The sequence below is a fragment of the Leptonychotes weddellii genome, chromosome X, assembly GCF_054177405.1.
Source record: "Leptonychotes weddellii isolate Sample4059 chromosome X, ASM5417740v2, whole genome shotgun sequence".
In the NCBI taxonomy this organism is placed as follows: Eukaryota; Metazoa; Chordata; class Mammalia; order Carnivora; family Phocidae; genus Leptonychotes; species Leptonychotes weddellii.
The window spans coordinates 46785279-46807263 of record NC_138385.1 but is presented as its reverse complement, the minus strand read 5'-3'; the positions used below and the strand labels follow the sequence as shown (position 1 = coordinate 46807263).

Here is a 21985-nt window from a genome sequence, read left to right as displayed (position 1 = left end):
TTAGGAAGATAGTCAGCAATTTAGGAATCAGAGAACCATAGGGTATTTGAGTTATGATGGGCTGCTGTGGTCAATTTGTCTAACCCTGGCTTTACAAATTAGGATACTGAGATGTAAAGAAGGGAAGTCATTTGTTCATGGTTACAAAGCTAGTTAGTTGCATAGTTGAGACTAATACCCAGCTCTCTTTGTGCCTTGTTCAGTGTTCTTTCTGTTAACACTATTACTTCCAGAAGGTGGTTATTTGAAAATTCATCCATAACTTGGTTTCATGCAAGTTGGAAAGTAACTTTTCATGGAAACGTCATAAACTCAGAGTTCTCCTTTGCTCTATTCTATACACTGTTTCCATGTAAATTTAGGCTTCCAATCATATTAATGCTAGCTTTAGACTTTTTGTTGCACATGTCCCTTCTTTTTGATTCTCATATCTGTCAAAACTTGGTCATTTTATGCTGAGAACACTGCAGTAACCTCCTATTTGGTCTCACCTCCAAACTCTTTTGTAACAATTCATTCTGCCCATCCTGTCAGTTGCAATTTCCTAAAGTGTTTTTGTCCTCTTTTTGTCTTTGTTTTTCAAAACCTATCTTCAAGACTCAAATCAAATTTCATCTCTTCTATAATGACTTACCACTTCAGGTAAAAGGGATACCTTCATTTAAATTCTTATAACACTTAGTTTATATCACCCACGCATTCAACATTTGTTCATCAGATATTCTTGAGTGCCTACTCTATGTATGCCAGGAAATTGTGTGGTTTATCATTCACAGACTTTCAATGTAACAATTTGGGACTATGATTTATCACTTTTTTATATTGTAATATTCTTGATATTAGGAACCATGCTTGAAAATCTTTGTATTCTGCATAGCCCATAGCAAAGAGCCTTTTGTACATGGTTGATGATTAATATTTGTAGAATAAATACTGAACTAAGAGGCTGATATTCATAGGATGAAGAGATAAATGTGGCCTCCATGGGATCAGTAAAAAAATTGTTAGATATCAATTATAAGCATGTTTGAAGAACTTCCTTTAACTCTTAAAGAAGTTGGTTCTTTATATATCATGAAAGTGACAAGATGATCAAGGAAAACAGTATCAAAACAATATTTCAGTCATATTCTGATAGATAAATACTGTCAACAAGAAAAAGTAGAAGGCATGGAATCAGACTTAAAACACTTCAGTTTCAGCTTCTAGATATTTAAAAGTGGGAAATGTTTCAAACCCACTTTACAACAGAAGAGTTTACTCCATTAGTTAATAAAGAATAAATGCTCCATTAACTGTAAAACTATGTAACAGTAAGATGTTATTGTTTAACATAAGATTTTAGGTACATAAATGAGCTAGATCTAGTTTTTCAAAAGATAATCGTTTTTAATTTTAAGTAACTGCCTCTGGTATCATAATTTGTGAAGAACATGCTATTTAATTTAATTTAATTAATTATTTAATTTTAGATAGTAGAGTAGCCCTTGTCAGGGATTACATTAAGGGGGATGAATGTCAGGGGACTTAATAGACTTTGAAGTAAGTAATCCTCTTCATTCCCACTCCTGCCTTTTAGTAATACATTGAGAGTATGTCTAGGCCAAGATTCCTTTGCTTTAACCTTGCTTGATTGTCTTCATCTGCGCTAGACTAAACCAGATGGGATTACCAAGAATGATCAATTGGTAAATGAACTCAATTTCTTAGAAACAGCTTAGCTGAGTTATACTTACAGAACTGTCAGCATTTTACATCCAATTTAAGCTTCACTAAACAAGCCAAATGTTTAAAAAAAAAGTTAAGGTATAATTAAAATAAAATTTTAGAATTTTTTTCTCTCTGAATAACTTTATAATGAATCTATATTTTTTATCCTTCAATAATTCAGTATATTTGTTGTCATCAACTAAGTTTGGGCTCATGATGTTTCTGATCAACTTTAGGTGCTCAGTGAAAGTTTACTAGGATTCTAAAGCACCATGGCTATCCTTATATAAATTAAGCATCATCATCAATGATTAAACTATGCTGCATAGTAGAAATAGGTTCTTAAAATATGTTTTATGAAAATGAGTTTGAAGACTCTACAGTGATAAATTTGAATGAGTAAAGTAACCCTTCACATAGCCATCCTTCAGTTTATTCGACAAATATTTACTGGGTGCCCATTCTGTGCCAACGTCTTTGTTAGGTTTTGGAGTTAAACAGTGGACAGGAAACCTAAACCCATTCTTACATGGAGATTGCATGTTCATAGGGAAGATAGATCTAAAACAACTAAATAGATAAAATATTTACACATTGTTATAAATGCTATGAAGGAAACGCCATTTTAGCAGTTCAGAATTGGAGGCTGCTACTAATTTCTCTACATAGGCAGCATACTATTTAGAAAGTGGGTCAACTTACTATTATCTCAGTGTGATATCAAACCATCAAACCTAAAGCTAACTAGAGGCTAGTAAAGAAGTAATTGTGTCCAATGCCTCAAGGGTTTTAATATATATCTACCATAAATGTTTTTTTTTTGGCTTCCGGAACATTTCCTTAGTGCTTTCTGTGAGTCATTCTGAACATAAAATAACAAGACATGATCATCAACTAGAAGACATGAAATATAACTAGTATTCAGTGTTTTAAAATGCTTTTATAAAAGGCTGGCTAGAACCCCCATACAGATCAAAGGACAAGATTGAAAGGGTCACTCTTTGTGTCTTTAGCTAAACCTACAAACATGGATAGCAAGACTATAAGGAAAAAATTTTACAACAGAAATATTGTGGACAAAGATGTCACAGCAATAAGAGATTTAAAATGTATGAAGATTCTGAGGGATGTTTATAGTTTTATACAATATAAATGATTTCAGGTAAGCTATTTAATAATCAGTTCATTTGTGTGACTGATTTTTTGAGTTTGAATATGTGGAAATATATTATTGAAAAACCTATTTGAGATGAATTTATAGTACCACTAAAGATATTTAACTGTTCTCCTTGATGGGACATATACTCATATTGTGCATACTGAATATAATTATTACTGTATTGTGAGAAGAACATGTTATTTTTTATGATCATTTCTATGAAAAACACATTTGATGTTCTGAACTATAATTCTATTTCTGAGATTCTTTATTATTGTAGGACATATGAGAAATATCACTGAACCTACTGAGACTCTACAGACTGGATTGACAAAGTTCTGTTTGTGTAAAAGATCATCTGTGAGACACAATTGGCATAGAGCCTTGCATTCTTTAAATTATATTGGTAGCCTTTGTTAATACAATATATATCCCGAAGCTTCCTTTTGTACAAATTTTAAAAATGCCATAGACTTATTTATCTTTACTATTACCCCATCCCATATTAAATTTTTCTTTTTTCTTTTTTCTCTGGACTCTGATTTTAAATCTCACTGACTTTTAAAAGAGTCAAACTTATGCACCAAAGTTTTTCAGAAGAAGCAGATATTTAATATGACCAAGGGTTTTGTTATTCCCAAATAGTTCTAGGAAAAATAAATTCCTGAAAGGATGAAAATGGTTGGTTGAGTCAGAAGAATGTGTCTTTGAAGAATTAAGTGATACAAAGTTTGTTTGGATGTCTTCTGGAAACTTAAATAAGCCTAACATATCCAGGCCTTTATTTTTATACTTTTGTATTAAAAGATATTTTCAGTCCCTTTTTTTAACCTACATACTTATAAAACAAATTCTGGGATTCCCAAAGAGATTAAATAGCTTTATAACTGCTACTATGGAGCAAGAGTTGGCATATAAAATGAATAAAGTTATTAGCTAAGAGAGTGAGAAAAGCTCCCTAAAAGCTCCAACAGTGGAAATGCAACAGCTAATATGATTTAATCACATCTCCAAAGAGAACCTAAAAATGTTTTATCAATGCATATTTACTGGCCATTTGTACTCTACAGATGAAGTTGGGAGGAGGGACAGAGCATTGCTTGACTTATGTCCTATTTATTTGTTACATTTTTTCCCAATCAATATTTTGTTTATCGTATTGGGCCAGAAAAAGAAGTAACATGACTAAAAGTTCTTGTATGTGTAAGGAACTGGTAAAGCCTAATTTAGTAGTCCCTAAAATATGGCAATATATACCAGGTTAACAGGTGATTCCTATTTCAAAACATAAGAAACATTTTCTCTAGCTTTATTGAGGTATACTTGACAAAAATTATATTTAAGGTATACAATCATTTCACAATGTATACATATATTGAAACATAGGAAACATGTTATTGATTTGTTAGAATTTTAAATATAGCTACTACTCTGAAAGATAAGGTTTCTCTGAGTATAATTAGAGTTTCTTATTAAAGCTATTTTAATTTAACACAACTTGCTTTAGGTTTTTTTTTTTTTGTATGTGAAAAAATAGTATAATTGTTCTACTTCAAGGGTTAAAGGCTTGCGTTTCCTCATTAAAGAAAGTGCATATGACCCTTTAGTTAGATAATAATCTAGCACTTTTAGTGTACCCTCAATCAATAGTGTACACATATATGGAAGTTTCCAGTTATCTCATATTTTCTATGAGGAAATTGACTAATGTTTGAAGTAAATTATATCCACAAACTTTAAAATAGTGGCCATAAAACTCAAATCCCTACTGGAACCAGGAGATAACATATATTAATTTAGAGGGCCACATATAAGGTCATAGGACATTGTGGATCCACAATTCTGTAGGGGACAGAAGAGTGCATGCTCTGTCTATAGGTGGCCATTGCTTCTCTACTTCATCTAGTTGTGCTGAGCCAGTAAATATGTGGGACCAGATCTTTTTGAAGATTTTTTTTTTAGAGAATCTATTGGAAATTCAGATTTTATATAAAATTCTCAGATTTTCATAGCTCTGGGCAGACCAAACAAAATATGTTTGGCAGCCTTGGTTTTCCAGTTTGCAACCTTTGCTTTAAAAGTAGTGTGGTGTAGAAAAAGCACTTGCTTAGAGATCAAGGGAGACACAGATCTTGTCTAAATGTGTAGCACATCTGTCGACTTTATTATGTTCCCATGAGAATAATACAGATATGATAATCTTTGGGAGACAGTTCAAAAAGTGGTTCCTTAATATATAGTAGAGGAAGCAGGGTGATGAATTCAGGGGCAGTATCTTGAATTAGGAGTCAGGAGACTTCTGACACTAATTTTCTATGTAACGTTGGCCAAAAAATTGAACATCTCAGGGGCTAATTTTCTCATCTGTCAAATGGTGGTGGTGGTGGTGGGTAGTAAAGTAGAGCAGTTCAGACTCACAATATATCATGTAGAGAAAAGAAGGGCTTCACTACTAATTGAAGGGATGAAAAGGAATGACTCCCTCTTATCTTTCCTTCTACTAACCACCAGCACTTTAAATTTTCTTTAGAGTCCAGTTTCAAATTCATTGGAGTAGATCATCTCAAAGGATGACCATATCTATAAAATGCTCTGTTTTAAGTAATTTTCCCTATAAGAATAATTAGTGAATGTAGCACTTTATTTAGTTACCCTCACACCAGAAGTAGGACTTACTATGTGATATTTGACAGTGAATTTTCAATTTATCTTCAAAAGGACTAAAAAACCTAAATCCAATGATTCTGTGAGTTCTTAACTGGTCTTCTCACTTTGTGGTATTTTGTTGCCTCTTGTCATGTGTTTTGTATGCTGTTTCTCAATTGTTAAATGTGATTCTGTGGTCTAAGTTTAGGTTTCAAAGGTAAGAATTCCATATCTCTGATTCTTCTACTAAACTGACTCCAATCAGAGAAGGGTACTGGGTAGCAATCATTGTCATTAACTTTGTTGCCTTGTATCCACACACTACAAGTTAGAAGAATCAAAGTACGAACATGTATTTATCAGAAGTTCAGGGTAAAAATGATCCTGACAAATTCAAAACACAGCCTTCTCTCATTTATTTAATTCTTGGGTCTAAGTCAGTGCAGACTCAACTTCTAGTCATAACTTGTATGTGGGGGAGAGTCTATCTATAGTCGGGAAAATTGGTGTTCTGATGCTGTGCAGCAATGATGATGATTGGAGCTGGTAAGCTGTGTAGAGACCCTTACTACTTATCACCATATGTTGTAGGACCTTGGTTGGTAATAATTCTGTTGGTGGTAGTGATATATTGATTATAGCATCTGGCCCAGTGTTCTTGAACTTGTGTAACACCATTTTGTCAGTATTCTCATAAGAATGTGGTCATATGTATATTTCAGCCACAAAGATAAATTCTAGTGAATTTCAGGCCCTTTATTCCTGGTTCAAATTTTACAGCCAGATTAGAAGTGGGGAGAGGCCGCAAAAAGGTAATTTCAGGAGAATAAGAGATATTAGAGGGGGATATGAAACATTCTAGGTCAACTCCAGGAAACGCAGATGAGAGCTCTTTTATACTGATCTGATAATATTTTTAGCATCATCTGCTTGTTCAGTAAAATTTTCCAAAATGCTGATTACTTGGCAAAGTATGAGGAAATCTAAAATAAATTAAGTGACACACAGAATGAACAAATTCAGAAGTATAGAAGTCACATTTTATTTTGAATGTCAAAAATAAAGTATATGAATTTAACTTGTAGTCCCTAAAGTCCTAGAGCCATAGCTAGTGTTAGGCAGTATTGTAAAATACATTCTCACACTTGACAGGACAAATGAAACAATTTTTAAAGTCAAATAAACTCCTAATTTCTAAGAAGGTTTTAAATCCTTAATAACAGTTAATTCATGGACATTTATATATTTATTGGATAATTCTAACAATAAAGTTTTAGTATTTGGCAATTTTAAAGTCTAAACTTAATCTATGAATCTCAGGTCACAGAAGATTTAAATGATTTTTTTTGGAACTTAGTATAATTATATATATATATATATATATATATATATATATATATATATATGGTAATAGCTGAAAAAGTTCTTTTGAGTTCAGAAAGTTTTCTACATATAGAAGAGAGGGGGAATCTCTGGTAAAAGGAAAAATAAGTTCTCCAATCCAATAATATACAGCTCATTGAATTAAGAAAGTACACATTATCATTGACTTGGTATGCATGAGTAAGTATATTTTACCTTAAGAAAATGTCATTTTGGAGTGCCTAGGTGGCTCAGTTGGTTAAGCATCCAACTCTTGATTTTGGCTCAGGTCATGATCTCAGGGTCATGAGGTGAAGCCCTGTGACAGGGTCCATCTGCTTGAGATTTTCTCTCTCTCCCTCTCCCTCTGCCCCTCCCTTCCCCCTTCTCTCTCCTCTCAAAAATAAAAAAAAGAAAGTATCCTTTCCAAACAGTTTGGGTGAGTGAACTAGGAAGCAAAATCAAGTAGTTCTGACAGTCAAGCTGCAGAACACAAGAATAGGTGGAAAAAAGTTTCACCTTCCTTCACTCCCGCCTCCCTTTCTCTAGCAACCCCAGGTACATGTTTGCATTTATGGTTTATTTAGAAATCTTTCTAGAGACCTTTAAGCAGAAAAGCAGTTGTCTATCAAAACAAACAAGCAAACAACAAAGAAAGAGACGTTTTTCAATTTAATTTTTTTAATTCCAATAAAATTAACATACAGAGTTATATTAGTTTCAGGTGTACAATATAGTGATTCAACAATTCTATACTCAGTGCTCATTACGATAAGTGTATTCTTAATCCCCTTCACCTATTTCACCCATTCTCCAACCCACCTGCCCTCTGGTAACCACCTGTTTGTTCTCTTAGTTAGGAGTCTGTCTCTTTGTCTCTTTTTTTGTTTGTTCATTTGTTCTGTTTCTTAAATTCCACATGTGAGTGAAATCATATGGTATTGGTCTTTCCCTGACTTACTAAAAGGAGACTTAACAAAAATGCTATTGCAAGAGATTACAGAGGAGTGATGAACAAACCATATGTATTTGTTGTGGGCATTATAGGGAGGTTCCTGTTTCTGTACCACTAAAAAGTGCACTAAAGCTCAAAAGAGCCAAATTAAAGTCCTTATAGAGGTTAGCATGTTGTTTTATTTTTTATGTACTTATTTTTTCATTTTTCATTTTAATTCCAGTACACTTAACATACAGTGTTATATTAGATTCAGGTGTACAATATAGTGATCCATCCATTCTATATATTATTCAGGGCTCATCAGGATAAATGTACTCTTAAACCTCTTCACCTATTTCACCCATTCCCCCACCCAACTCCCCTCTGGTAGCCATCAGTTTGTTCTCTATAGTTAAGAGTTCAGTTTTTTTGTTTCTCTTTTTTTCTTTGTTCGTTTGTTTCTAAAATTCCACATACGAATGAAATCATATGGTATTTGTCTTTCTCTGATTGACTTATTTCACTTAGCCTTCTATCCTCTAGATCCATCCATGTTGTTGCAAATGGCAAGAATTTATTATCTTTTATGACTGAGTACTATTCCAATATCTATCTATCTATCTATCTATACCTTATCTTCTTTATCCATTTATCTGTGAATGGACACGGGTTGCTTCCATAATTTGGCTATTGTAAATAATGCTGCAGTATACATAGGGGTGCATGTATCTTTTTGAATTAGTGTTTTTGTATTCTTTGGGTAAATGCCAAGCAGTGGAATTACTGGATCATATGGCAATTCTATTTTTTAAAAATATTTTATCTATTTATTTATCAGAGAGAGAGGGAGAGAGAGAAAGAAAGAGGGCCCACAAGCAGGGGTAGCAACAGGCAGAGGGAGAAGCTGGCTCCCCGCTGAGCAAGGAGCCCAATGCAGGACTTGATCCCAGGACCCTGGGATCATGACCTGAGCTGAAGGCAGATGCTTAACCGACTGAGCCACCCAGGTGTCCCTCTATTTTTAATTTTTTGAGGAACCTGCATACTGTTTTCCACAGTGGCTGCACCAGTTTGCATTCCAAACAACACGAGTGTTCCTATTTCTCCTCACCAACACCTGTTTTATTTGTGTTGTTGATTTTAGTCATTCTGACAGGTATGAGATGATATGTCATGGTGGTTTTGATTTGCATTTCCCTGATGATGAGTGATTTTGAGCATCTTTTTATGTGTCTGTTGGCCATCTGGATGCCTTCTTTGGAAAAATGTCTTTCATGTCTTCTGTCCATTTTTTATTTGGATTATTTGTTTTTGGGTGTTGAGTTTTATAAGTTCTTTATATATTTTGGATACAACCCTTTATTGGATATGTCATTTGCAAAATATTTTCTTCCATTTTGTAGGTTGCCTTTCAGTTTTGTTGAATGTTTCTTTTGCTGTGCAGAAGCTTTTTATTTTGATGTAGTCTCAATAGTTTATTTTTGCTTTTTTTCCCCCGCATCAGGAGACATATCTAGAAAAATGTTGCTATGACCACTGTCAGGGAATTTATAACCTGTGCTCTCTTCTAGGAGTTTTATGGTTTCAGGTCTCTCACTGAGGTCTTTCATCCATTTTGAGTTTATTTTTGTGTATGGTGTAAGAAAGTGGTTCAGTTACATTCTTTTGCACGTTGCAGTCCCAACACCATTTGCCTTTTTCCATTGCATATTCTTGCCTCCTTTGTCAATGATTAATCAACCACACAATTGTGGGTTTATTTCTGAGCTCTTTATTCTGTTCTATTGATATATGTCTATTTTTGTGCCAGTACCATACTATTTCGATTACTACAGCTTTGTAGTATATCTTGAAATCTGGGATTGTGATATTTCCAGTCTTGTTCTTCTTTTTCAAATTGCTTTGGCTATTCAGGGTCTTTTTTGGTTCCATACAAATTTTAGGATTGTTCTAGTTCTGTGAAAAATGTTGTTGGTATTTTGATAGGGATTGTATTAAATCTGTAGCTTGATTGGGTAGTATCGGCATTTTAATAATATTTGTTCTCCCATTTCATGCTCATGGAATATCTTTCCATTTTTGTTATCTTCAATTTCTTTCATCAGTGTTTTATAGTTTTCAGATACAGGTTTTTCACCTCCTTGGTTAAGTTTAATTCTTGGTATTTTATTCTTTTTGGTGCAAATGTAAATAGGATTGTTTTCTTAATTTCTCTTTCTGTTATTCATTATTAGTGTACAAAAATGCAACGTATTTCTGTATATTCATTTTGTATCTTGCAACCTTACTGAATTTTTATGAGTTCTAGTAGTTTCTTTGGTGGAGTCTTTAGGGTTTTCTATATATGGTATCATGACATCTGCAATAGTGAAAGTTTTACTTCTTCCTTGCTGATTTCAATGCCTTTTATTTCTTTTTGTTGTCTGATTGATGTGGCTAGGACTTCCAATACTATGTTGAATAAATATGATGAGGGTGGACATCCTTGTCTTGTTCCTGACCTTAGGGGAAAAGCTCTCAGTTTTTCACCATTGTGTATGATGTTAGCTGTGGTTTTTTCATATAAGGCCTTTATTACATTGAGGTATGTTCCCTCCAAACATATTTTGTTGAATATTTTTATCATGAATGGATGTGAAATGCTTTTTCTGAATTTATTGAAATGTCAAAGTGGTTTTTATCTTTCCTCTTATTGATGTGACACATCATATTGATTGATTTGTGAATATTGAACCACCTTTGCATCCCAAGAACAAATCCTACTTGATCGAGTTAAATGATTTTTTAAATGTATTATTGGACTTGGTTTGCTAATATTTTTCTCAGGATTTTTTCATCTATGTTCATTGGAGATATTGGCCTATAGTTCTCCTTATCTGGTTTTGGTATCAGAGTAGTGGTGTCCTCATAGAATGAATTTGGAGGTTTATTTCCTTTTCTATGTTTTGGAATAATGAGACAAGACTAGGTATTAACTCTTCTTTATATGTTTGGTAGAATTCACCTGTGAAGCCATCTGGTTCTGGACTTTTACTTGTTGAGAGTTTTTTGATTACTGATTCAATTTCATTACTAATAATTGTGTGCTCAAATTTTCTATTTTTTCCTGGTTCAGTTTTAGGAGGTCATATGTTTTTAGGAATTTATTTGTTTCTTTTAGGTTGTCCAATTTGTCAGCATATAATTTTTCATAATCTTATCCTTTGTGTTTCTGTGGTGTTGGTTGTTATTTCTCCTCTTTCATTTCTGGTTTTATTTGAGTCCCTTCCTTTTTTTTCTTTTGTTTCTGATGAATCTGGCTAAAGGTTTATCCACTTTGTTGATCTCAAAAACCCAGCTCCTGGTTTCAATGATCTGTTCTATTTGTTTTTTGGTTTCTATTTCTTTTATTTCTGTTCTACTCTTTATTTTTTCTTTCTTTCTACTGTTTTGGGGTGTTGTTTGTTCTTCTTTTTCTAGCTTCTTTAGGTGTAAGGTTAGATTCTTTGAGATTTTTCTTGCTTCTTGAGGTAGGCTTGTATTGGTATAAACTTCCCTCTTAGAACCATTTTTGCCGCATCTGGAATTGTTCTGACCATTATGTTTTCATTTTCATTTCTTTCCATGTATTTTTTTATTTTTCTTTGATTTCTTGGTTGATCCATTCATTTTTTGTAGCATGTTATTTAACCTCCATGTATTTGTGTTCTTTCCAGGTTTTTTCTCATGGTTGATTTCTAGTTTCATAGCATTGTCATTGGAAAAGATGCATAGTATGACTTTGATAGTTTTTAATTTGTTGAGACTTGTTTTGTGATCTGTTTTGGAAAATGTCCCATGTGCACTTGACAAGAAAATGTATTTTGCTGTTTTGGGATGGAATGTTCTGAATATATCTGTTAGATCCATTTGATTTAATGTATCATTCAAAGCCACTGTTTCCTTGTTGATTTTCTTGGATAATCTGTCCATTGATATAAGTGGGGCATTAAAATACCTTTTTATTGTATTACTATCAGTTACTCCCTTTATGTTTGTTATCAGCTGCTTTATGTATTTGGGTGCTCCCATGTTGGATCATAAATATTTGCAATTGTTATATCTTCCTGTTGAATTCTTCTCTTTATGATTATGTAGTGTCCTTCTTTATCTTGTTAAAGTCTTTTTTTTAAAGTCTATTTTGCCTGATATAAGCATTACTACTCTCACTTTCTTTTCACTTCCATTTGCATGATAAATATTTTTCCATCCCTTCACTTGCAAACTGCATGTGTCTTTAAGTCTGAAATGCATCTCTTGTTGGCAGCATATATATGGGTGTTGCTCTTTTATCCATTTTTTTACCATATGTCTTTTGAATGGTGCATATAGTCAATTAACCTTCAAAGTCATTATGGATAGGTATGTATTTATTGCTATTTTGTTACTTGTTTTTGTGGTTTTTCTCTCTTCCTTCTCTTGCTCTCTTCTCTCATGATTTGCTGTTTTTTGTTTTGTTTTTTTGGTGATATATGTGGATTCCTTTCTCTTTATTTTTTGCCTATCACCAGTTTTTGATTTGTGGCTACCATTAGGCTTGTATATATAACATCTCATGCATATAGCAGTCTGTATTAAGTTGATGGTTGCTTAAGTTTGAACCCATTCTAAAAGCACTACATTTTTACTCCTCTTCCCCAAGCATTTTAGATACATGGTGTTGTACTTTATATACTTTTATTTTGTGAATCCTTTGACTGGTTTTTATAGCTATAATTAATTTTAGTGCTTTTGTGCTTCCTACTTTTATTACTCCTGCTTTCCACTCCTGCCCCCCAGAGGTTTCCTTTCTACTCAGAGTCCTCTTTAACATTTCTTGAAGGCTGGTTTAGTGGTGCCGAATTCTTTTAACTTTTGTTTGTCTGAGAAACTTTTTGTCTCTTCCTCTATTCTGAATGATAGCCTTGCTGGATAGAATATTCTTGGTTGCAGGTTTTGTTTTCTTTCAGCACTTGAATATATCATGCCACTCCTTTTAAGCCTGCACACTTTCTGCTGAAAAACCAGCTGATAGCCTTATGGAGTTTCCCTTGTATGTAATGTTTTCTTTTCTCCTTCTGCTTTTAAAATTCTCTCTTATCACCACATTTTGCCATTTTAATAAGTGTGTGTCTTGGTGTGGACCTCCTTGGGTTGATTTTATTGGGAGCTGTCTGTGTCTCCTGGATCTGGATTTCTGTTTCCTTCCCATATTCTGGAAATTTTCAGCTATTATTTCTTCAAATACATTTTCTGCCCCCTTTTCTCTCTCTTATCTTTCTGGGATCCCTATAATGATAATGTTTTTATGCTTTATGGTGTCAATGAGTTCCCTAAGTCTATTTTCATTTATTATTATTATTTTTGCTCTTTCACATTCTGCTTGATTGCTTTCTTTTCCTCTGTCCTCCAGGTCACTGGTCTGTTCTGCTTCCTCTAGTCTAGTCTTTATTCCCTCTAGTGTATTTTAAATTTCAGTTATTGAGTTCTTCACTTCTTTTAAGATTTAATTAATTAATTAATTAATTAACAGAGAGAGAACACAAGCAGGGGGAGCAATAGAGTTCTTCATTTCTGATTGGTTCTTTTATATGTTTTCTATCTTTTTGTTAAGGGTCACTCTGAGGCTTTCCACTCTTTTTTCAAGTCCAGTGAATATCTTTATGACCATTACTTCAAATTGGTCATGTTACTTATCTTTGTTTCATTTAGCTCTCTTGCTCTGATTTTGTCCCTTTTTTCATGTCATATTCCTTTGTCTCCTCATTTTGTCTAATTCTCTGAGTCTGTTTCTATGTGTTAGGAAAGTCAGTTATGTCTCCTTCTCTTGAAAGTAGTGGCCATATGAAGATGTCCTGTGGTGCTCTGCAATGCAATGTCCCTGGTTCACCATAACCTCGTACTTCAGGGGTGTCTTCTATGTTTGTTGCATATACCCTGCTTTTGCATTCAGTAAAGTTGTCTGCAGTGGCTCTCTTTGTCTCATGGTCAGGGTTTGGTCCCTGTGTTGTTAGGAGGCAAATCTGGGGCCACCTTAGGATTGATTTGAATCAGACCATGCATTTGCCAGAGCTGTGGCAGCACCAAAGTGCAGGGTGCTCTCCTTGTCTTGTCCCCTGAGAAGCTGTCATTGGTGGGTGGGTCCTTCAGTCAGACCAGATGTGTGCTCCCAGCCCACTGCTGGGTTTGCAGTCGGAATGGTGTTTGTGGTTATCTTCTTCTTTCCCCGGGGCAGGAGTCACTTTGGAGTGGTTCTGACCACTATCAGGTTTGCTTCACTCTGTCAGGCTTGTGGCACTCCTTTGGATGGTCTCCTGCCAAGGGCATTTTGGAAGGGGCATGTCCACAGGAGAATGTGGGGTGGGGCACACAGTGCCAGGAAGATCTAGGCTATTCCACTGCAGAAGGAGACCTCCAGCCACCCTGGGAAAACTGCCCAGTCTGGGATGGAGGGGATAGTTTGTAAAAAAGCACAGGGGTCAGGCAAGCTTTGTGGAGAGTGCTCATCCTGCACTGGTTCCCACATTTGTCTGGGTAGGTAGGCTGTGGAGAAGTGGAGGGAAATGGTACCAACAAGCTCTTTTATTCTAGGAGTCTTCCAAAGATCCCTCCCCCAGCACATGTTCTGAGATTAGTAAATAAATCTCCTTCCTGTATACCCTAGGCATTTTTCAAACTGTTGCTTCTATGCTGCATTTCAGTGGGGCTGTTTATTGTGCTGTCTGTTTAAGGGCAGGGACTCAGGTTCCAATCACCCTCTGGCTTTCCCAGAGTGGAGCTGCTGAATTTTAAAGTTCCAGGTGTTAAGACTCACTGATTGTAAGAACTCACAAAACAGGTTCTCTTGGTTTTCAAAGCCAAATATTATGGGAATTCATCTTCCCCGTATGGGTCCCTAATGCCTTTGGTGTCTGGTATAGGGTCTGCTCCTCTCTCTTTTCCTAGCCCAAGGTGTCCTTCCCTCCCATGGACAGTCCTATGGGTCAATTTGACTCCTGACCATATCTCTGCCCTCTCTACCCTCTTTGATGCGGCTTCTCTACATTTAGCTATGGAGAGTCTGTTCTGCCAGTCCTCAGTTATTTTCTGGTTTATTTACTCTGATGTGGATGTTATAGGTGTAACCACAGGATGAGGTGACAAGTAAGGGACAAGGATCCTCCTACTCTGCCATCTTCCCCAGAAGCAGCAGTTTTAGATTTTATCGTTCCTCACTAAAGAGTTTGGAAACACTAGGAAAAACTATACTATTATAAAGAATGTTTGTTTTGTTAATTAAGCTAATTTTGTGGGTTTTTTATTAATCTCTTTTGTATGTGTTTATTTTGTATGGGTGTGTGTATGACTTGTGTGTGTATGTGTATGTGTGTGTGTGTGTGTGTGTGTGTGTGTGTAACCCTTTTGGGAAGGATGTAAGATAGTTTATTATTGCTCCAGAAATAAGTGTATAGTGAGTTGTGTGATTAATAGCTTCATGTTTAGAAAATTAAGGCATAACATTGATATTGGCTCATTTTCATCATCCTCCTGGCCAAATAAAAATGAAGGGGAAAAAACCCTAGAAGGAGATTTTTTTCTCCTAAATAGATTGGAATACCCATTGGGGTGGGAAGAAAGCTCTTGAGAGAAAGGAAGAAGACACAATATTGCTGAAACTTTCTTAGGAATTGTTACGACCTGAGGCCATTTTTTCCAACAGAAATCTATAACCTTATTTCCTTGCCTTCATATATGGAAAAGCCCTAAACCACATGACATTTCACATTATTCTTTACTCAGTGGGGATTAGACCAGAAATACAATAGCATTGCCCATATATTTAAAACATTATCTTAACAATAACAACAATAACAATAACAATTCAGGCTTTCTTACCTTCTTTGTGCTCTTCCCTGCTGGTGTTTCATTGTGTGTAACTTATCTAAAGTTCCTGAAGAATTGAAGAAGATTTTTTTGTGAAATATAATAAAGTCTTGATTAATTGGAAGCAAACTAACCAGAACTCTCAATTAACCAGTTTTATTTATTTATTTTTTGCTATACTCTCCTTTTAGAAGGAAGAGGCAAATGACAAGAAAACAAGCTGTTAACAGGTATTTATGTATTTATTTTTTAAAAATCAACTTCCTGGGAATGTCCTGGAGCCTATACAGATTCAGCCCAACTTCAATAATTTTGTTCCCTGTACTGTAATTATTAAGGTAGGAAAGTAGAGCCATTTAAAATTTTCAGAGCAAATGCCGAATCTTTCTTAATCCTTAGTTAATAATAAGAAATATGAAATCCAAATAGCTAATTAGACCCTGTCTATTCATTTGAGGGTACTAGTTAATTGGGTCTCCACACTTTCATTATCAACAATAATCATTCATATTTATTAACTGGGAATGGATCCTAGGACCATACAGTGGGAAGGTGACTTCCAGTCACAGGGAACAACTCCTTTCCTGGGAACTAAAGCAGAATCTAGGGAAAGGCTGCAAAGTTGATATGGGTTGAGTGAGGGTCATTGACACAAAAACCATGACACCTATGTAAAATAACGAGAAGGTAATTCACTCACCCCATGACTCTGGAATGCTTAGGAAGGTACATTCACTTTTGCAGGGCAGCACAGGTTATTAAGTGTGCTGTATAAAGCAATAAAGGAAAAAAAAATAAGCCATCTAATCTTGTGGAGCTGTTCTAAGCATTAGGCATGGATATATTCTGTAAGCACGCTAGTAGTTCTAAAATATTTGAAATTATATTTTTCTAAAAATACATTTTTTAAAAAAATTTGGAAGTCTAAGAAGATTTATGTTTGAAACTTCTTAAAGTTATCTATGGCAATTTCAGTTGAATTGCAATCAGAGATACCATATTGCTCTAGGCTTTATACCTTTTAGGTTGTAATGGGGAGAATAATGGACAGTAACTCAAAGAAGCAAGGGAAAAGGAGGGCAACCCGTGGTAATAAAGTACAGAAGTACATTTTGATATTGCCTGACAATTGTGCCCCCTCTTCTCTTCCATATACCTTTCTCAAGTTAAATCACCCTTTGGTGACTTTTCCCCAATTTCTTCAGGGCTGCCCTTGATAATATGTTTTTTCTACAACAAAAATGCCATAGGGCTATGGGGGAGATGGGGACCACACCATGGGGGTTTTCAATGTAGAAAATGAAAACCACTCTGGTGATGTTTGTAATATCTGGGACATTTCCTATACTAAATATTACTTTTAAATATCATGCACACTAAATAATACCCAAGTGACCTGAAGCAGTGGATGTGCCTCCTTAAGTGCCAAACTTTCTATTAGAATGTAACTTTAGTGCTGGGGGAGACTAGAACCCACTAGATTTCATTAATGAATGATTTTAACTGAAAAACTTTACATAGTTTGAGTTATGAGTTTAGGTTTGGGATATTGAAAGTAAATGTTTTTTTATTTTAAATGAATGCAATTGAATTCAGACACTGAAATTGACTTTCATTTTATTTTAGTTTTCCTAGTAAAATGACATGCAAGTTAATATAATGTTCTCTTCATTTAATTAATTATAACAGTAGTTTATAACTGTATAGATTTATTTTAGATTAATCAGAGCACACATTACATATGTACATATATATGTAATGAGTTTTTACATTTGCTGTAATTTGAGAAAAACCATGAAATGTTCTTAAAAGTATATGCACTGATTCACTTACATAAACTACAGAGAAACAGGAGAGTCGCAAACTCTAATGCCTACTGATGCAAGGCTGGTAATGTAAATGAAAGTCCGTAAGCAATAGGAAGTGGTGGGGACTAGGGTGACCTAGAGAGTATATATTCTTTCCAAAGGTGTCAGCTATTACTCAGTGTAGCTGATTGCCACCATGTGGGAATGTAGGCCAAATATTGTTAAGCTCTGAGTTTTTAAGAGAAGCCAGGAATGCAGATTTTTATATGAAATTCCCTAATTCTTAAATGTTGGTAACCAACTCAATAAAAGCAAAAACAAAAACAAAAAAATAAAGAAAAGAAAAAGAAAAACACTATGTAGGCTGAAGAAAATCATCTATGGTCTGGATCTAGCCCATGGGCTGTCAGTTTGCGACCTTTGTTTTAAATTGTAAATCCTCTAGGTACTGCAGTTTAAAAAAAATCACAGTATGTTATAAATACACCCAAAGATCTTGATGATGGAAAGTTCATGTAAAGTGAATTAAAAATAAGTGGAGTGCTTGTAACTAATTCTCCTGGGACTCAAATTGGTGGTTATGAACGTCATGATTTTTCCTTACTATATGGAAATAACCAAGATAGTTTTCCCTTAATTTGGTTTGAAAATTAAGATAAAATTATGATTTTTTTGCTTTCATATTTATCAATGAAATGCAGTATAAAAGATCATTACTGCCATGTCCAAAGAGAACATTTAAATATAGGTTCTGTCACATAATATAATTATGGCTTCTATTTAAAACCTAATTCATGGTGCTTTAATAGGAAGAAAACCATATATATAGTATGTGTTCTTTTAATTTTAAGTTGACTTGCCTTTCAACAAATTTCCAATTTCTTCTAGCAAAATTCCTTTATTTTTACAAATGGTTAAAGAAATAAAAGAAATGTAAGTAGTTAACACAATAAAACTTCATTTGAACTTTTCATTGGCATTGGCAAAGATAAAACAAAAGTTGGTCATCTGAAATTTTTGTTTGAGGTAACTGTTTGATTGATCTGAGACTTCACTTATTTGTCTGTCTTGCCCTGGACCTTAGCACATAATCCCACTGTGCCACAATGCTTTTAACATTTGTATGCCCCTTTTATCACTGGCAATCCAAAAATATATTTGTCTAAAAAGGAAACAATTAAATTCCAATCTTTTTAGAAAAAAAGAAAGAAAAAAACCCCCAAACTTCATTGTTTTAATGGCCCCTATAATGTGCACCATAAATCCTTAGTCAGGGTGGTCAATTAAGGGGCACCTGGGTGGCTCAGGTCATGATCCTGGGTTCTGAGATCGAACCCCACGTCGGACTCCCTGCTCAGCAGGGAACCTGCTTCTCCCTCTCCCTCTGCCTGCTGCTCCCCCCTGTTTGTGCTCTCTCTCTGTCAAATAAATAAATAAAATCTTTTAAAAAAGGGTGGTCAGTTAACATTGTCATTTCTGATGAGAAACTTATCAGAGGACTAAAAAAAGAGAAAAGTGAAATTAGAGAAATAAAAGAATGCACAATCTCAAATTCTAAATTAACTTAAAAATGCCTCCTATTTGTCAACAAATTATTCTAGTTGCAGATTTAACACAGACATATATGAAAGATGAGAAATTGTTGGACAGCTTGTCAATACATATGACGATGTGCAAAATAGGTGATGTTTAACTAAATAGAATTTGTGTAGACAGTGCTTCCCTTTGTAGCTCATCAGATAGTTTTGACCACAAGTAATCTGTTGTGTGATAGGATGAACAATGTTTACATATACTAATTAATTAAAATCGTTCTCCAAAAACTCTAACTGGAAATTCTTAGTTAATTGGTTAGTCCTCAGAGGTAGAGAATATAAGAAATGAGTGATTATTTGATACATTTAACCAGTGTAGACATATAAATAAGGTAATTCAGGAAAAATTTTGATGAACAACTACTACTCTTATTTTTGCCAGAACATAATAATATCTAACATTTTTCAGACATGATATCCCAGGTTATTTTAGTTCATTTAATCTTCATAACAACCCTACAAGGTAGGTGATATTATTGTGATTCTTGTTTTACAGATGATGGTACTGAGGCACAGAGAAGGTTAAATGACATATCTGAGACCACACAGCCTACAAATATCAGAACCAGCATTTGAATCAAGGCAGTTTGATTACAAAGTTCATATACTTAGGATCAATATATTTTACAACCTGACAACTGGAATCAGACTAATTACCAAAACACCTCATTTCATTATATATATATATATAAAATTCTGAAATCAATTTTGGTAGCATCATTTTGATTGTGTAATAAATTACCAAGATTGATTATAAAATAGCTCAAATAAATCAGGAAATAATGAGAGACATTGTGGACCAATAACCAAGTCTACATTTTGTTACATTTGATTCAGAGCTCATTTTTAAAAAAATGTATCTGTAAAGTATTATGATATAACTAACACTAATCTCCTTTCTCCTCCACCCTTCATTAGAGTTAACCACTGTTTTAAAATTTGTGTGAATTATTGCTTGGTGTTTTTTTATCATATGTGTATTTATGCACAAACAATATGCAGTATTAGTTTTTGTTTTTTTAAAATGTACCTAAATGATTTGGTACTATACTATCCTTTTGTAATCATTGTTTTTACATTATGTTTTTGAGATTTATCTATGTTGATACATGCTGATCCAGTTCATTTATTTATTTTTTAATTGTCCATTCTACTATTTAATTTCATGAGTATACCACAGTTTGATTATTCTTTACTATATTGATGGACACTTAGATTGTTTTCAATTTTTTGTTATTACATACAGTGCTGTAAATGGATATCATGTTTTCTTGTGCCCTTGTGGGAGAATTTTTCTGGGGTATAAACCTAGAAGTGAAATCATTGAGTTGTGGAATATGCACATCTTCAAGTTTAATAGTTATTGTTGAATTGCTCTCCAAAATTGTTCTGACTTACATTCCCACTAGTGTTATACAATAATTCCTATTTTCCCAAATTTTACCAATGTAGTAGAATTTTTTTAAAGATTTTATTTATTTGAGAAAGAGAGTGAGAGAGAGAGAATTAGTGTGGGGGAGGGGCAGAGGGAGAGAGAGAGAGAGAGAGAGAGAAGCAGACTCCCACTGAGCAGGGAGCCCGATTCAGGGCTCGATCACAAGACCCCCAAAATTATGACTTGAGCCAAAGGCAGATGTTTAACGTATGTTTAACTGAGCCACCCAGGTGCCCCTGTGGTAGATATTTTTAACAAACAATTCCTTTGAAGAAAAAAATTATTATTTTTATTGATTCTCTTTCATGATTATACCCAGAGATGAACCACTGATTCTGATCACTTAGGGCACATAACAATGCTTACTGAAACTATTTGTGTCATTATTCTTCATTTTAAAACATATGTAGTTCGGATATGAATAAAAATACTATTTAAAATTTGTGAAGTATTTTCCAGGTTACAAAGCACTTTCCCATAAAGCCTCATTTGATGAGAGTGTGGTATAGCAGGAAGAGCTCTGGAAAGAGTCAGAAGTCCATGGACTTAAAACAACACTGAAAATAACTGTGGCTTGGAACCTCAGTTGCCACATCTGTAAAATTAGGATGTTGGACTAAACAGTCTCTTAAAGACATATTATAACCTTTGATCTATAATGCATATGTTCCCTTTTCCCTGAAGCTATAATTTACTTATTTTGCATAAAACATAAAGACAAAGTTGGATTTTAACAATTTGTGAAAAGTGTTATAACACTCTCTGGCATAGTTAAGATCATGTTTATCTTATTTATCCTATTTATCTTTGTGTTTCTCTTAATTTAAGGACAGTTGGGGGTGGGAGTGGGATAGAAGATTGGAGCAGAATCTCAGCGTTATGACTAGACAGTAGCCACACACCATCTTGAATTAATAATCTTCAATGTTTCCCATTCTGAATCATCACATTACAAATGCTTAAATACAATGAAAGTCCAACTACAATTTATTATGGTTTTGTGTTTCTTTTCAAGTTCTTTTTACATATGTTTCAGATTCAGAGAAGAGAGTTTTTAATATTTTCAACTCATCTAAGATTTGATTCCAATAATGCTTTTATTGTGCTGCGCATAGCTACTTAAAGTAGAGGGAGGACTCAGATTGACTATTCTGTCATATTTTCTTTTTGGATGGGGGTAACTAATTGGATTTTGTGTTTGGGGAGATTTTTGGATTGGAATGAGCTGGATCTGTACCCTAGAGTTTAACAAAGAGCTTTTGGGGTTTCTTAGATTCCATGTGTACTGGTAAGAATGTCCAGTTAGAAAACTGTCTAATATTGTAAGAAATTAAATTATAAAAAGTAGTCAGTTGGGGCACTTCTGGGTGGTTCAGTAGGTTAAGCGTCTGCCTTCGGCTCAGGTCATGATCCCAGGGTCCTGGGATCGGGCTCTCTGCTCAGCGGGGAGCCTGCTTTTCCCTCTGCCTGCGG

General features: G+C 34.4%; 1 protein-coding gene across 1 annotated transcript in view; it reads left to right on the top strand.

The window, feature by feature from the left end:
- LOC145717816 (dachshund homolog 2-like) overlaps positions 1-16441 on the top strand; it is a 198269-nt gene extending 181828 nt beyond the window's left edge. The window contains exon 2 of the mRNA XM_081808567.1: positions 15866-16441. Within this exon, the coding sequence (XP_081664693.1) occupies positions 15866-16004 (139 nt within the window). The 3' untranslated portion in view covers positions 16005-16441. The remainder of the gene's footprint in view (positions 1-15865) is intronic.
- The last annotated feature ends 5544 nt before the right edge of the window (positions 16442-21985 follow it).